This window comes from Pelobates fuscus, chromosome 10, assembly GCF_036172605.1.
Source record: "Pelobates fuscus isolate aPelFus1 chromosome 10, aPelFus1.pri, whole genome shotgun sequence".
Taxonomy (NCBI): Eukaryota; Metazoa; Chordata; class Amphibia; order Anura; family Pelobatidae; genus Pelobates; species Pelobates fuscus.
This window is the reverse complement of record NC_086326.1, coordinates 145,005,996-145,024,253: the sequence shown is the minus strand read 5'-3', so window position 1 is coordinate 145,024,253 and position 18,258 is coordinate 145,005,996. Positions and strand designations below refer to the sequence as shown.

Here is an 18,258-nt window from a genome sequence, read left to right as displayed (position 1 = left end):
TATATACTGTGTATATAATGTATGGGGGTCAATATACACCCCCTGTATATACTGTGTATATAATGTATGGGGGTCAATATACACCCCCTGTATATACTGTGTATATAATGTATGGGGTAAATAGACACCCCCTGTATATACTGTGTATATAATGTATGGGGTAAATAGACACCCCCTGTATATACTGTGTATATAATGTATGGGGGTAAATATACACCCCCTGTATATACTGTGTATATAATGTATGGGGTAAATATACACCCCCTGTATATACTGTGTATATAATGTATGGGGTAAATATACACCCCCTGTATATACTGTGTATATAATGTATGGGGTAAATATACACCCCCTGTATATACTGTGTATATAATGTATGGGGTAAATATACACCCCCTGTATATACTGTGTATATAATGTATGGGGTAAATATACACCCCCTGTATATACTGTGTATATAATGTATGGGGTAAATATACACCCCCCTGTATATACTATGTATATAATGTATGGGGGCAAATATACACCCCCTGTATATACTGTGTATAGAATGTATGGGGGGTAAATATAAACCCCCTGTATATACTGTGTATATAATGTATGGGGTAAATATACAGCCCCATTATTGTTTTTTTTATATATATTAATATATGCTTTATGTGGGGGTTTTGTTTGTGTAATTAAATGTATTTTACATCCGTTTCAAGTGACATACACTATATCTGTAATTACAGAGTCACAGCATATTCTAATTCCTGTCCACAACCCCCAGAGTCTGTTCTCGGGCTGCCGGATTGGATTAATGATGACAAACACAAACAGGAATCAGATGACCGAGAGGATCCTGGATCTGACCCTGGAGGTCAACTACCTGCTGACTGGAAAGGTGAGGGATTCTGGGAATGTCCATATTAAAAAAACTAAAACAACAGGGGGTGTGGGGAAGGGGGTGGGGAAGGTAAGAGGATGAAGCAGGTCACTCCTTTGAAGATCAAGGTGTGCACCAGTAACTTTTCAATGGTACCTGTGCATGGCTGCCTGTGTGTATCGTAGCTGATGACAGTTTTCAAAGTCACAATGTTATTTTATAGGCAGTAAACTCTAGTGTACATATCTAATTATGAGAATCAGTGAGAAGAGAGTAAAATAGGTGGAACATGGATGGTAGGCGAGTGGTGTGGGATGAGTGCAGTATGGAGTTTGATTGTGGTGGGATGGATTGGATATAAAGGGTAAATGGTATGTAGAGGGTAGTTTGCATGGCATACTGAGGGTGGGTGATGTGGGATGGATGATATACGAGTTTCTATTTATGAGGGTGTCCACAAGGCATATGTAAGTGGAAGGTCCGAAAGTTTGAAAATTGGTCAGGAGAGCCAAAACCCATTTTGTTATTGTGGCTGTAATACAGGGAGGTATTGATTACCGTCAGTGTGTTTGGAAGTCATAAAGGTTACCCTTCTCCAGAGCCCCATGTAACTTGGGTGCTGCTAAAACTTCCTTACAACAATACAGAAAGGAAGGGATCTGGGGGGTAGCTCTGGGTGCTGGAGCTCAAAGATGATGCTCTGATACTGCTACTTCCTAAAACAACATAAAATGTTATGGGAGTGTTGCGATAAGGAGCTGGATCTCGATGATCCCATAAGTGGACTCAGGGGAGGGGCCACTGGTTAGTGTGCATCAGGTTTGACTTGGCGACCAAGCTCCAAATGCTTTTGAAATCACGCAAGGTCTCCAGGTTTAACCATGAAAGTTGTGTAAATCTACAGAGAAGCCTTCATCCTCTCAAGTATGTCTTCATAAAGTCTTAAGGTAGGAATCCAATTCAGAAATAGGTGAAGTTCGTGGATATGAATACGAGGTTAATAATCTATCTTTGTAGGTCTATTGAATGCATAGGCTTTGTGACATCTGTATACTACAGAAATATAAATGCAGATGAATACTCATAAGAGATGTGGTTTTATAGTAGGTGCTTCACTCACGTAGTGTCACCTACCTCAATTTGTAGGATTATGTTATCACAAAGAGACCTGGTGAGTCTAAACTACAGAACTGCAATCTCCATGTGGCTGAAGGACCCAGCAGGGCCCAGAGTCCTAGCACTGTGGCTTCACCTCACTCACTGATCCATGAGGGAAGCAATGACCAGAAGATCCTGGAACTGACCAATACGATCATCCACCTGCTGACTGGAGAGGTGAGGCTGCTGGGAATGGGACAATATGCAGTAAAAAAATTGTGACTTTATCATTGTGTGTCAGGTCCCTATAAGGTCGTGATCTGTTTTACTTGTAGGTGTGGGCTTATTTAAAAGGACACAATGAATCCTCCAGAGATGTGGAGACTCACAGGCATCTCAACTTACTGGGTAAGATGTTTAATCAGCTTTATCTTTATTTATATCAAAGATGTCAGGACCACATCACATAAAGAATCTAATTACAGTTTCACAGTTGGTTTCGACAATATCAAACCCTTTATATGCTAGAACAAAATACTTAGATAATCATTTGTACTACTGGATCAAAAGACACAAACTAAGTGGTAATATAACCAATGACATATTGATAAATTCTATATTAAGAGCCAACATATTAACATTGTATAGCACTGCAGAAAATACAGACCGAACGAAACATTGGTCTATAGAGATACATTTGAGGACGCTGCATGTTGGCTTACAATCTACAACCTTGGGCAGCACTGTCACTTATCACCTTTTCATAAAGTAAGAATGGAAAACTCCTGATGATTGATAAACCCCGATCACTGGCAAAATGTGACAATGGCTGTAATTTCTGCTGCTTGAATCTGCCATTTTCCATCAGTTGTTGATTGGAGACAGACATTTTCAGCAGTAGATAAATATGCCATCTTACTGCAGAAGCATGTGATTACTGGTGGGTTATCTCTCATAATGTTCCATAGACACTGTTTTTTACGCCTGTTCATGTGCGAGAGCACGCAGTTGAAGATGCTGCTGTCAGATGAGCGATAAACACTACATGGGCGGGGGGGGATAATTTGATAATGGTTCAGGATTCCTGTTCATTATTGGTATATAAGAACTGGAGAAATATTGTGAATCTGGTGTGTAAACCTCTCCTGTCTCTGTTCCTCTTGTCTCCTTTGTTGGTCCATCTCACAACATGCAAATATGTGCACTCCCTATAGCTAACTTTATTTATGGTGCATACATTCTGGGTTATTCACTACACTCGAGAATAATAGGGAAATCAAAGTGAAAAGTCAGTGTGTACATTGCTGAGTCGGCATAGTTTCTTGGCCCCCAAACAATTAGATTAAGCTGTGGTTCTAACAGTCTAACTCTGCGAGGGTTTCTTTCTTTCCATTAGATGATTCTGTGAGCCAAGCTGAAGTTGATGGGTTTCACACTCACGTTTCTTCACCAAACCAAGGAACAAACTGCATGACAATGAATAAAACCAGGAATACACCGCGTACATCTGTGAAACATGGGAGTGTTCTAAATGAAGAAAGACATTTGAAGAAAACAGATTCAAACATTTGTGCAGACACAAGAACTATAGAATCAGAATCCAGTCCTACGGACGACTCAACCTTAGGAGAAGCAGGGCATCATGCAGACACTCGTAATTATACATCTACTTATACTACGGAGGAAACCGAAAATTGCAAAGGAAGAACTCACATTGACGTTTATACATCCATACAACACACACAGACCGAATATCCATCTACAAAAATTAAAGAGGAATTGGCTTCCTGTGAAGAAGAAAATCCCACCGACACGGACATTGGTACACCATCAAAGCATGCACAGACAGAATATTCATCTACTCATATTAAGGAGGAATTAGTCTCAGGTAAAGGGGGAAATATCACGGACACTGGCAGTTATACACCCATGGACTATACATGTACTCGTATTAAAGAGGAAATCGTATCATGGGAAGAGGGAAATATCATAGCCACTGAAATATTTGCACCAAATGAATATTCACATACCGAATATCCTCCTACTCATATTATGGAACAATCAAGATTCTATAATGAAGGAAATCTTCTAACTACTGATATAAATAAACAGACAGAATATACATCTCTTCATATTAAGGAGGAATTGGCCTCTTTTGGAGAAAATAATCTCACCTATCCAGACATTCAAACATCCTCTTGTTCTAATGGGATACAAAACAGCTTTCACGATCTATTTCTCGCCAAACATCAGACCGTTCATAATGGAAAGAAAATGGCGTGTTTGCAAGCTCACAGGATTCGCCGTGGAGAAAAATCATTTTTTTGTTCTGAATGTGGAAAATGTTTTAAATTGAAAGCGTCTCTCAACATACATAAGATGATTCACACCGGAGAAAGGCCCTTTTCATGTTCTGAATGTGGGAAAAGTTTCAAAGTGAAAGCATCTCTTAACACGCATAAGATGATTCACACAGGAGAGAAACCCTTTTCTTGTTCTGACTGTGGGAAAAGCTTTACATTGAAAACTACTCTTAACATGCATAAGATGATTCATACTAAAGAGAAACCATTTCCATGTTCTGAATGTGGAAAATGTTTTAGACTGAAGTCGTCTCTTAACTCACACAGGATGATACACGCTGGAGTGAAACCATTTTCCTGTTCACAGTGTGGAAGATGTTTTACAGATAAATCAAATCTTGCATCTCATAAAAGGATCCACTCTGGAGAGAAACCCTTTTCATGTTCTGATTGTGGGAAATGTTTTAAACTGAAGTCATCTCTCAAAAAGCATTACGCAGTTCACAGTGGAGAGAAACCGTTTTCGTGTTCTCAATGTGGAAAATGCTTCACCCACAAATCAAATCTTACCTCTCATCAGAAGATTCACTCAGGAGAGAAGCCATTTTCTTGTTCTGAATGTGGGAAATGTTTCACCCGTGAATCCGTTCTTAAGGGTCATCAAAGGATTCACACAGGAGAGAAGCCGTTTTTTTGTTATGAATGTGGGAAAAGATTTACAGATCGATCAAATCTTTTTCACCATCAGTTAGTTCACACGAAAGATAAACCATTCTCATGTGCTGAGTGTGGCAAACGTTTTGTTCGCAAAACCGATTTTAATCGACATCAGAGTATTCACAAAGATGTGAAGCCAATTTTGTTATGAGTGTAAAATAACTGAGATTATTTTTTTCTGTTACAATGTTTGTTACATGTAAAAAGAACTAATATAAACAAAGACATTGTTGAATTTAAAATGGACATTAGGGAACTGAAGTAGGGTTGCAGCCTCCCAAAATCTATTTCTGTTATCTTTAGATCAACCTGGATTCGTCTGCTATTCTCCAACCTGCTGTTGGAGAGAATATGTCCAATCATTGACATCATATGCACATACATTAGCTGTCTCCTTCGAGTGTCAACCAGTCACAGTGCAGCAGGAAATCTAATCCAAGCTCTCTATGAGAGAGATACTGAGTCCAGGGGTGAGAAAATTGTATTTCTGCAACATAGGGGAATCTACCAAGTATCATGCCAGTTGTAGTTCTAGAACAGGGCTGGGCAGAGGTAGATGCCCGAAAGTTAAAATACAATTGCCATGGTGCTTTGTCAGCCTACATTATGGCACAGCATCGTGGAAGTTGCAGTTTTACAACCGTTGGTAATCTGTTCTTTGCCAACTTCTGTTCTAGAAGACCTTGGGATCTTGCTAGGTCTGCTGTAATAATACCAAGCTGACATCACGCAGGGCATGTTACGTTAAAGGAACACTCCAACACTTATAAAGCCTACAGCTTTCCAGTAGAAATCTACAGTTTTATAGTTGGCTCTTGACCGCCATGGAGGCGTTTATGCCCCAACAAAAGAGGAGGAAGCATCAGACACTCTGGGCTAGCGCACATGTGCAGCCCCCCCCCCCATTCCCAATGAGCTGTATTCCAGACACTGAAAAGCAGCGACTGCGTACATGCTCACATCTCTCTCCAGCACACAGACTCTTCTCAATGAGACGCCTCTGCTTGGTGTATTCCCCAGCACAGGTGGGGTGAGGGGAGGACTTGCAAAATCTGAAAATCTGTAGGCAGCAGATCTGCACTTTTGCAAGCTTTTTTTTTTCTTCATAAATGCATGTTTTCTTTGGGAATACATTTACTAAGTGATTACCATATAAAATCAGTGGAGTGTTCCTTTAAGTTGCTGCTTTAATTAACTTTCCTCATTAAAAGATTAATTTTAAAGCCTGATAGGTGCCTATTTAACAACGCTGCCTACAATACAATATTTCTATTTTGTAAAATAAACAGTTTGACTTTTTCTTTATAATCAAAGAATTTGAAAAGGATCATAAACTTATTCTTTTTTTTTGTTTGTTTTGTTTCTAAGAGTGTTATGCTCCTAATTCTAATGTCATTAGATATAATTAAAGGTATGTGGCAAGGTAGGGGGACAAGTATAATCTTAATCTTGTTATAAAAAAGGAAAACCGAAGGAAACAAAGTGTCAATTAAAGGTGCACTAAAGTCACCACGACTACTTCATCCCAATGAAAGGGTCAGGGTGCGGTGGTAGTAAAATGGGCAGTGTTTACACTGTGGGGTTAAATAGACCTCTAGTGGCTGTCTGAAGCTAACGGTGCTTCCTCTAAAACAATCAGTCAAACTTGGTCTGCTTCCGAATGCACGTCATTTCATAGGAAATGATTTGATTGAATGATTTCCTGTGGGCTGCACTTTCCATGCACGCGCATCATCCCCCCAATCAGAGAGAGCCGGTAGACTTTGCGGGAACGGGCGTCACCAACGTGGCAGTCTCAGCGCTGGAAAAGAGATCCGTAAAAAGTAATCCGGCATTAGGACACTGTCGGGTTAAGTTCAAGATGTTTGCTCATTATGTTGTTGATATGCAAATGTGTGTACACGTGTCTACGTTTGAAAAAGAGGCTTCCCAAAGATTCCCTTTAGACAGACATAATGTAAGGGGCACCTGGAATATAGATACTGTGTAAAAATGTCTAACCGAGAACAGACCGACTCTCTGGGTGAAAGCAACTGCTGTGAATCCGGCCCAAATGATCGGTTTATGATTGCTATAATTCTAGGGATATGTTTGAGGCTGGTTTGCCAAACACAAAGAGTGTGTTATATATTTGAATGTGTGTGTGCTGCAAAATATGAATAAATCCAGGGCTTAACGTTTCAAGCCGGATGCACCTGGAAACCAGCCTACCAGCAAACACAAACTCTAGGTGTATATTCTAGATTTTTGTAATTTTATTTTTGACTGGACACTGCAGCACTGCAAACATTTGGAGGATTCAATCTTCGCATTACACTCATCGGTTCATTTATTAAAGCTAGTTTGTTTAAGGGACACTGTAGCACCATAACTAACACAGCTTGCGGCTGAGAGTGCTGGGGATGGCACCGAGCTCTCTAGATTTATCTTGTTGGGTTGCTTAGAGTCTTCCTTTTATTTGTTCACCGTTATCATATATCGGGACATAATATCATTTCTGTAAGATAAAATTTAATTTGAACGTTGTAACCTGTTATGAGGTATAAGAGGTGCTGACTACGGTTTTGACGTTTTTTTTATTTCTTAATATTCTTTGTTTTGGCAAAGTTTGTAAGTGGTTTTAAGGGTATGTTTGATTTCATTTATTTTTGGTTTTATTAATCAGTTGTTTTGAATGTTTTCAATAAAGATAAAAACCTTTTATCTAATACTAGTTATACAATATACGGTACACATATATATATAACCAACGGGTGATTCAGGCCAACATACTGCTTAGGCATTACCATCTCCTGTAGTGAACCTCCCCAGTGCGATGGCCCAGACAGCACAACTCATCAGGCTATTTCTTCTTTAGCTGCCTGACCACACTATTTCTCAGATGGGACAGGGTGATTGTTGCCTTCTTTAGACCGCATCGGTGACCACTATTGGGAGAAACCTACCTGCCATTGAGATGAGGGCTACTCTGGCACCTTCACCATTAACGTACAATTTGTCCAGTTGGGAAGTATGCACTTCACTCCTTACCAAGCTGTAATTGTGGGTACTATAAGGTCAAGAACCACATTATAAAAGGGAAAAAGACCAAGCAACATTAATAGGATCTCCAGTAATATCAATTTATTTCAATCACACCTAGGTCTTCTTTTTGATTGTGGAATACATTGGCATTATTGACGTTCCTTGTAGTGTTTAGCATTTGTTATGTTAAAACTTCACACTGAAGCTGGCTGTGATCATTGATCAGACAAAAACCAGGTTGGCCTGCTGCCTCACACTGCACAGTTTCAATCATTGTAATAGACTAATATACATCATTGCCACTCACGTGGTATAACATTAGGAGAGTACTGAATGTGTGTGTTTTATTTATTTTTGTTACATGCCCATCTGGTAAAGGGGAAACATAAAGAATTGCCCTTTCATTTTCAATACATGACTTATTCTATAAATACACTGATCCGCCTCAACTTTAAATCCACCTACCTAATATCATGTAGGCCCTCCCTGCCAAGACAGCTCTGATGCATCGAAGTATGGACTCCAGAAGACCTCTGAACGTGTCCTGTAGTATCTGGCACCATTCATTAACAGCAGATGCTTTAAGTCCTGCAAATTGCGAGGTGGGGTCTCCAGAGAGAGGATTTGTTGTTCTAGCTCAGTTGGAATGAGATCCGGGGAGTTTGGAGGCCATGATGACAAAGTGAAATCTTTGTCATGTTTCTTAAACCATTCCTGGAGAATGTTAGCGGTGTGGCATGGTGCATTATCCATGTGTCATCAGGAAACACCACTGCCATGAAGGGGTGCACATCACGGCTTGACAAATGTACTTGGAATTTAGGAGCCAGCTAAAAAAGTTAGGAATCAATTTTGTTTTTAAACTAACAAAGCTTTATTTTTCCAACTACAAAAATACAATTCTTAAAGGGACACTATAGTCACCAGAATGAAGTGGCTATGGTGACTACTGCCTGTCCCTGCAGGCTTTTCAATGTAAACACTGCCTAGTAAAACCTCTGATCGTTAGTCAAACGGCCACTAGAGGTGCTTCTTAGTGTAGTGCTGCACCTATGTACAGTGTTTCCTGTGCATGGAGGCGCTGAACGTTCCCTATCGAGATGCACTAATTCAATGTATCTCTATGAGGAGCTGTTGATTGGCACAGCGCTGCCTTCTACCATGCATGTACAATAGCCTCCCAATGCTTTCCTATAGAAAAGCATTGACTTGGCTGAGATCATCAAGATGGATTATCTCATCCATTAAGGATGGTCAGCCACAACAAGACCGGCAAGGGAAAAAAGGTGAGTAAAAACACATTTCCCATGCGATTAAAGGGGGTTGGTCACCTTAACAGACACACACTCCCTGATTTGCGAGAGAGAGACACACACACACACACACACACTCTCTCTCATTTTAATTTAAGTCCACCCCAGGGTATCTTTGGGAGAGCTGGAGTGGATCCTTTCCCTGGGGTCCAGTGTGGCTCCTGAAAGTTATTCTTGCTCTGCTCCCTTGTACGCCGTTTATGGATGTTGGGCCAGAGTGGTGTCATAGTCAGGCTCCCGGCATAAGAGCACGCGAGGGAGCAGAGTAAGAAGATTACAGCTCCCTTGCCGCCTGGCTCCATTCTCTCTCATCCACCTGGCCTCCTTGGGGGTGCAGGGGGCTAATGCCACAGCTACTGAACATGCTGACAAATACCCAGGTGCCAGAAAAAAAACTCCTAGTCGCCATGGTGACCTGGGATTTGTCGAGCTCTGTTGTCAATGGTCTGCAACAATTTCTATGTAGGTGGTATATGTCAAAGTAACATCCACATGAATGCCAGAACTCTTGCTTCCCAGCAGAACATCGTCCAGAGCATAACAATGCCTTTGTTGGCCTGCCTTCTTCCTGTAGTGCATCCTCCTACCATGTCTTCCCCAGGTAAATGATGCACATGCACCCGGCTTGATCTATGACAAAATGTGATCTATCAGTTTAGACAACCTTCTTCCATGGCTCCATTTATGAGACTTAGTCCCCACTGAAGACAGAGAACAGAGGTAATCATGGGCACTCTTACTGGTCTGCGGCTACGCAGCTCCATACACAGCAAACTGCGATGCTGTATGTTCTAACACTATAGTCGCCAGAACAACTACAGCTCATTGTAATTGTTCTGGTGAGTATAATCCCCTCCAGGCTTTTTGCAGTAAACACTGTCTCTATAGAGAAAATGCAGTGCTTACATTACAGCCTAGGGATACCTCCAATGGTCACTCCTCAGATGGCTACTAGAGGTGCTTCCTGGGGCATTTAGGGTCTCCACCCTCTGCATGGAGGCACTGAAATTTCCGCATAGAGATGCATTTATTCAATGCATTTCTGTGAGTAGATGCTGTGGCGAAACCGACCTCGCCACGTGTCCTTGGAGGGGGCTGATTGCCCGCCTCTTGCCTTTGGACTATGGACCAGACTTTATGGGAATGTGATACCCCAGATAGCCATACCATGGAGCCTATTCATATAATGAAAGACTATGGGAAAGACTTTAGCTCCATGGCAATTGTACTGTGTGAGTAGGATCTGCGCGCTATTCGGTAGTTTTGTGCGCGCAGATCCCAGCTATCTGGGGATAGGTGAAATGTCTGTGTGTTATGTATAAATGTGACTTTATGTATTTTAAAGTGTTTTATGTCGTTTTGCAACCATGTGGTTAATGGAGTCTGCCTCTAGTCCTGGATAATTGGATTACTTCTTCAATTAACTCCAGGGCAGAAGGGAGGAAACCAGGGTGCATTGTGGGGATGTTTTTCTGCGAGACAGGAGGGACAAAAGATACTTTTAAACCCCTGGTCGGATTCATGCCATTTTTTAATATGTTGTTCCCCTGAATGGATTGATTGTGGATATGTATTTTTATGTGAATGTGATGTATGGTTTTAAAGTTATGAAAGTTGTGTAAAAGTATATTTTACACTGTATGCATAATGGGATTATGTGTCACACTAAGGGGAGGGGATGTGTGGGAGGTAACATCTATGTCATTGGTTCTTTTATGCCTCCCCCTGGGTGTGGCCTGTATGTGTGAGTTGGAAATAAAAGCCAGGCTGGATGAGCCAGTCCAGAGTTCCTGTTTTACCCTCAAAGTGATGTGTCGTCTCATTATTGGGGGGAAGGATTTATTGCATGCTGTTCCAGTTGACTGCTAGGAGTACAAGACTATTCGTATGGTTCCTATTCAATGGTCTACAGCATTCATATGCTTGGGAGAATTTAAAAGGTTTCTCGGATTCGGTGATTGTGGTGTCTGCCAGAGTGCTTGGAGTCCTCAGGAAGCACTAGGAGCATCCATTAACGGAGGTACCCAGTCGGGGTGCCAGGTGATCCGTTACAGATGCTAATTGTCCAAGGCTGTGTTTGGCTTGTGCTGGCTCTGCCCCAATCTGCCTTCTTGACAAGCTGAGCCAATCCAATGCTTTCCTGTGTGAAAGCATTGTGATTGGCTTTGGTCAGCACTTCTGATGATATCAGCCATGCAGTCAGATCAGGGGCAGAGCCAGCAGAAGCAGACTGGAATAAAGGAAATAATTTGCTATATTTAGGGGGAGAAAGGGGGGGGGGGTAGATGGTGTTTTTAATACTATAGGCTCAGGAATACATGTTTGTGTTCCTGACCCTATACTGTGCCTTTAAATTTCAGCTACAGTGGCTCTTCTGTGATCAGATCAGACGGAATAGCCTTTGGTCCTCATGTGCATCAGTGAGCCTTGGGCACCCGTGACCCTGACATCAGATTACCAGTTGTCCTTCCTTGCACTACTTTTGGTAGGTACTGACGACTGCATACCAGAAACACCCCACAAGGTGATGCTCTGACCTAGTCATCTAGCCATCACTATTTGGCTCTTGTCAAAGTCAATCAGATATTTTCTCTTGACCATGTTTTCTGCTTTCAACACATGAATTTTCCAAAAACTGACTTGTTCACTTCCTGCCTAACCTCTTGCCAGGCACCATTGAAATTATATAATCAATGTTATTCACTTCACCTGTTAGTGGTTTTAATGTTGTGGTTGACCATAGTGGTAGACAACCTCTCTCAATTTGGAAACCTTGAAGTTGAATATATATATATATATATTTATTCAACTTCAAGGTTTCCAAGTTGAGAGAGGTTGTCTACCACTATGGGCAGACCCCTCCCTCACCAGGAACATGTTCCACCAATCAGTAGTCTCTCTTCCTGTGAGATTTGATATGCTCCCATAAACCTATGTCCAGCATTTTTACAGACAAGTTACATTAGCCAGATTTAAACATAGTACTTAACAATGAGTTGGACAAATGTGGCCTCCACATCATTGCTCAGTTGGAATGCCAGGCTATATTTTTCAGCAACAAGTATAATTGTTGACCAACAACTGGCACATGCTGAATGTGAAGGTAACATTCACAGCTCTAGGAGACAACTCATTTCAAATTAATATCCAGTTAGATAATGCCACAAATCACAGAATTCACCATCAACAACTAATACATATACATTCTGATGTCAGACCACCATGACAGCAGCAGGCAAGTTAGGGTGAGTATCGGGTGGTCAGATAACAGTAGCATCTGACCCAACATTGCTACTCGGCCACATAAAAAAAAAAAAAGGTACATCTTCTCAAAAGTTATATACACATCATTAAAAATGTTAATCATTGGTATTAAAATAAACATAATAAACAGTTATTTAAAAAAATAAAAAAAATAAGTGACATTTAAAGACCGTTGTCCTTTAATTGCGTATGTGGATACATAAAGTAATGGCGGTACTAGAAGAATCCACCTGCATGGGATAGCTTAGAGCGATGGTCAGATCTCTGAGACTCTATCTATGCACAACTATTTAGATGATAACATTTGGACAAATCTCCCCCAATGTTTACACGTAAATCGGCCACACCAGAAAGTAGATTATTTATTAGGGACTGTATAATTAACTGTGAATAAGCTTTAACATAGATTATCCAAATAATTAGAGAGATTATCTTTTTAAAAATTAGTTTTTACATAGTGCACATTTTACGATTTGGAAAAAAGAAGTTTAATATCATACCCGCTTACCTTTATTTGACTGCTGAGACAACCTCTTCACAACAAACTAATACTGATACTGAAGACAGCATTGAAAGTCATGTTTCAGTGTTTGCAGATGACACAAAACTTTGTAAAATAATACAATGTGAGCAAGATATTACTTTGCTGCAGAAGGATTTAGATAGACTGGGGGACTGGGCACTCAAATGGCAGATGAAATTTAATGTTGAAAAATGCAAAGTTATGCACTTCGGCGTAAAGAATACACAAGCAACGTATACCCTTAATGGAAGCGAATTAGGGATAACAACACACGAAAAGGACTTGGGAATTGTTATAGACAACAAACTATGCAACAATGTGCAATGTCAATCAGCAGTGGCCAAGGCCAGTAAGGTATTGTCATGCATGAAAAAGGGCATTCATTCTCGGGACGAGAATATCATTTTGCCTCTCTATAAATCACTGGTAAGACCACATATTGAATATGCTGTGCAATTTTGGGCACCTGTTCTAAAGAAGGATATCATGGCACTAGAAAAAGTGCAGAGGCGGGCTACAAAATTAATAAAAGGAATGGAACATATCAGCTATGAAGAAAGGTTAACAAATTTAAACCTATTTAGTTTAGAAAAACGTCGCCTGAGAGGGGATATGATAACATTATACAAATATATTCGGGGCCAATACAAACCATTGTGTGGAAATCTATTCACAAACCGGACTTTACATAGGACACGAGGCCATGCGTTTAGACTGGAAGAAAGAAGATTTCGTCTAAGGCAAAGGAAAGGTTTTTTTACTGTAAGAACAATCAGGATGTGGAATTCTCTGCCTGAAGAAGTGGTTTTATCAGAGTCCATACAGATGTTCAAACAGCTACTAGATGCATACTTGCAAAGACAGAATATTCAAGGATATAATCTTTCAATGTAGGGTAATAACTGCTTGATTCAAGGATAAATCTGACTGCCATTCTGGGGTCAAGAAGGAATTTTTTGTCCTAGCTTGTTGCAAAATTGTGCTTCAAACTGGGTTTTTTTTTTTTTTTTTTTTTTTTTTTTTTCTTTTCTTTTGGATCAACAGCAAAAAACAGGTGTGAGGAAGGCTGAACTTGATGGACGCAAGTCTCTTTTCAGCTATCTAACTATGTAACTATGTAACTATGTAATATGTTCACTCTGGATGGTAGTAATCAACCTTTAGGACATCAATCAAATGCTTTTCACAGGGAAGCACAGCGGGCAAATGGCAAATGTGGGGCCACTGCAAATGCTGCCAATCAAATACTTCTCAAAGAGAAGCATTAAATGCAATACTGCATTTATGTGTGACGTATGCCGTTTCACAAGCAGCGGCATGTAGCCGTTCTCACATAAGAAATAAAGAGAATAACAGGTAGCGACTCTCAAACAAAGTGTATAATGCTACAGCCAGTACGTATGATAAGACATACAGAAACAAATAAAAAGTCCAAATCATCAAATATTTATTCAATCTTTAGACATATTAATCCACAATATTGTGTATATAGAGAAGAGAAAGAAGAGAGTCTAATAGTGCAGTATGCTGGAAATAAAACAATAGTAATTTGTAAGAACAAATTGCCACTCACATTTAACAGAGCTTTATAAAAGTTCAATAACGATAGCATCCGGCAGAGTAATCCCCAATGCTGGATATATAGGTTTCAGATATATTAAATTGCTCCAGTATCATTTGTAATGAATAATAGACAAGAAAAAGAACCCAAATAGTGTAGTAATTCCAACGAAGAGGATAGAGATGTAATAAGGATAAAATAAACTCACAAGACTGGCATAAATTCCTTAGTGAAAAAAACACTGAGGGTAAATGGAATGTATACAAATAAATATTAGAAAGTTACATTTCTCAGTATGTACCACTGGGTAATAAATATGAAAGAGACAAATTAAAACCAATGTGGCTTAGCGGGAAAGTAAACTGAGAAATTACAAATAAGAGAAGGGCAGTTACAGCACATAAATCAGACAAATCAGAGGAAGCCAATAATACATGCAAAAAGGCGATGTGAATGGTTAAACTTGAAAATGTAAAATTGATAGCCAAAGGGAGCAGAACCTACCCCCAAAATATTAAGTACAGAAATTGAAAAACAGGAAGAAAGTGAAGGTTCATTGAAAATAGAGATGGGAGTCTTTTTTTAATTAAGGCAAAAAAGCAGAAATTTTAAATAACTTTTTTTCAGTATATTATTAAGGAGGATCCTATTGCAAGAGATATGCAAATGATTGCTGTAAAAAAAACCTACAGAAAAAATGTGATTGGATGACTCAAGACAAGAAGCTCCAGGGGCCTGACCGTACTCACCCATGAATACTTAAGGAGATAAGTTTGGAAATAAGTGATCCTCTGTTTTTAATCTTTCAGGATTCTTTTTATTCAGGAATTGTACCGGAGGATTGAAGGAAGGCAGGTGTGGTTCCTATATACAGTGGCGTACTAAGGGGACTGTGTGGCTGCACAGGGTGCCATGGCAGCGGGTCGCCAGGCAGCCACACAGTTCGCACGCTGACAGGAGAACAGCAGGAGAACCTCACGGGCAGTTGGGGGCAGAGTCATATCGGTCTTTGGGGCGGAGCTAAAGGCAGCGTCCATTTGCTGCTCTTACTGCTGCACACTGATGGGAAGCAGGAAGGAGTCCCTGCTTCCAGAACAACTAGACACCAGGGACTTAAGCCCATACTGTCAGTAAGTGAGAGAGAGTGTGAGCTGTGTGTGTAACTGTGATTGTGTCTGACTGCCTGTGACTGCAGAGAACTCGAGAGGATTTCCCCAAGTGAGTAGCTCATTTAGCATTAGGCAGTTAGAGTAGGACCTGCCAAATATGGGGTATATTGACATTGGGGCAGGCTTATGCAATATATGATCATATAATGTAACTAAATCCCCATTGTTTTTTGCCTAGATTTGGTGTTTTTAATAAATCTGTCAGCACCAAAGTAGCCGTTTAGTGGATAAGGGAGGGCGCTGGTTTCTCATTTTTTACTCCATCTGTGACTGTCTGCCTGTGACTGTGTGCACGACTGCCTTTCACGGTGTGTGTGACTGTTTGCCTGTAACTGCGTGTGGGACTGGCTGTGATTGCGTGTATGATTATCTGTGTGACTGTCTGCCTGTGATTGCGTGTATGATTGTTGTGGGGATATTTATGGGATAATAATAGTAAACAGTTGAGAATTGCCCACTATTTCAATTCTCAGATCCCAAAGATCGTTATCGTGTAAGTGAAATGTATTCCATATAAATAAAATCACAATTTGTTATAAAAATAGATACAATTTATTGTGACAATTTAAATAATAATAATAATATGTAACATGCGTGATAATAATCAATTAAAATTTAGTATAACATGGTATGCAATACAATGGCAATACGCATTCCAATGGCTAACACAGCAATTGTCAAGACAATGATTTATGATGGGCTTCACAGAGAAACTTTCTTTCACACAGCTTGCAGCATAAGGCCATAAAAACTTTAGCTAACAGTTAGAATAACCCTTTCAATGCTGGTTAGACCTCCTAGGTAATTAAGATCTATTCTCATGTAATTTTAATTAACACAACATCTAAACCAGCTCATTAGTCATTTCCTGGAACCATCCAATAAAAATTATCTACCGGATTCTACAAGCTGAATTTTAATTTGCCTAAACAGATATTTTATCTTATTTTAGAGCAAATCAATACACCTGGATAAATATCACGATATGCTAACATGTGATATGTCACATTAAATACATAATTAATCTTTTCTATCTGCAGAATGGAATTCTTAACTATATATTCCTTAGTAACTAAGATTTCTAAATATCGAAATCTGATCGTGATTTATCCAGTCATATATCATGCTATTAGAAAAATTGTAATTAATTTAGATTAATTAAATGAAACCAGTATAATTACCAGTTGAAAAGATAACGTCATCCCAGCATCGGCGTCAGTACAGGGCGCGTGAGGGACTTGTGCAGGAAGAGCACAGGGATCCCAGCAGCAACCATTGACCACTAAGGACTGATGATCCATCCCAGATCAAAAAAGGTAGGAAGGTTGGGTGGACCTTGTTAATTATAAAATGTGTGTATGTATGTGATGTTTGTGTGTGCACGTCTAATTATGTGTGTATGTGATTGTATGTCTGTGGGTCTGTGATTATGTGTGTGATGTGCACACACACACACAACCCCAGATATACACACACACACACACACATCTATTGTATTATTGTGTGTGTGTGTATATAAATGTGTATGTTTAGTAGATAGCTCCCTTAGCAAATTTGTTGTCTGATGCCAACATGCACAGCATGCTGGCATCAGACAGAGAAAATGGCAGCACATTACCTCATCCCCTAGTGAAAGGCTTTAGTGCCCTCCCCAAGTTTTGACTGTTTTGTATCTTATGTGCCCCCCCTATATATTGTTCCTAGAGTCGCCACTATGTGTCAGTGTATGTCTGTGTATCTGTATCTGCATGTGTGGCAGTGTGTATATATGTGTATATGTGCATAAATCTCAGAAACTCGCCAACACTACACACAAATACACCCATGCATTCCAACGGCAACACTACATACAAACCCCACCATTATATATAACCACACCACTGCATTCAAATACCACACAAAACACAAAAGCATGCTTGCATTCAAACGCCAACACTACACACAAACACACCTCTACCTTCACTCAAACATACTCCATTCAAAAACATGCCAACATTCAAAACACACAAACACTGCTCAGTGCTAAATACATTTAAATAAATGAGGTTGTTTTTTCATTTTAAAGTTTGAGAAGACCTATGTTTTAGCATGGTTTTATGAAACACAGGTCTTGTCAAACTAACTTAATTGCTTTCTACGAAGAAGTAAGTAAAAGTGTAAATCAGGGTGTTGCAGTGAATTTGATCTACTTGGATGTTGTTAAGGTATTTGATACAGTTCCACACAATAGTTTTATGTTCAAATTAAAAGAAAAATCGATCTAAATGAAAACTCTTGTTCTTGGGTAGAACATTGGGTTAAAGATACAGTACAGACAGTCGTCATTAATGGTACATTTTCAAGCTGGACAGAGGTGGAAAGTGATGTTCTGGTGGAAAGTGATGTTCTGGGACCAATTCTATTTGACATATTGATAAA

At 39.8% G+C, this 18,258-nt stretch overlaps 2 protein-coding genes across 2 annotated transcripts in view; both read left to right on the top strand.

Moving 5' to 3' along the window:
- The window catches only part of LOC134575168 (oocyte zinc finger protein XlCOF22-like), a 167,730-nt gene that overhangs the window by 67,340 nt on the left and 82,132 nt on the right, over positions 1–18,258 (top strand). The window lies entirely within an intron of this gene.
- Positions 746–5,464, top strand: LOC134575176 (oocyte zinc finger protein XlCOF22-like). The gene is made up of 4 exons (XM_063434404.1): positions 746–886; positions 2,015–2,203; positions 2,302–2,374; positions 3,363–5,464. Exons 1-4 carry the CDS (start codon positions 803–805, stop codon positions 5,135–5,137), a joined length of 2,121 nt encoding a protein of 706 aa, XP_063290474.1. The 5' UTR covers positions 746–802; the 3' UTR covers positions 5,138–5,464.

Excerpts from the sequence above, each read along its gene's own strand:
- LOC134575176 (XM_063434404.1), top strand. The coding sequence starts at position 803 with ATGATGACAAACACAAACAGGAATCAGATGACCGAGAGGATCCTGGAT. Across the intron at positions 887-2,014 it reads ACTACCTGCTGACTGGAAAG|GATTATGTTATCACAAAGAG; the intron begins GTGAGGGATTCT and ends CTCAATTTGTAG. Across the intron at positions 2,204-2,301 it reads TCCACCTGCTGACTGGAGAG|GTGTGGGCTTATTTAAAAGG; the intron begins GTGAGGCTGCTG and ends TTTTACTTGTAG.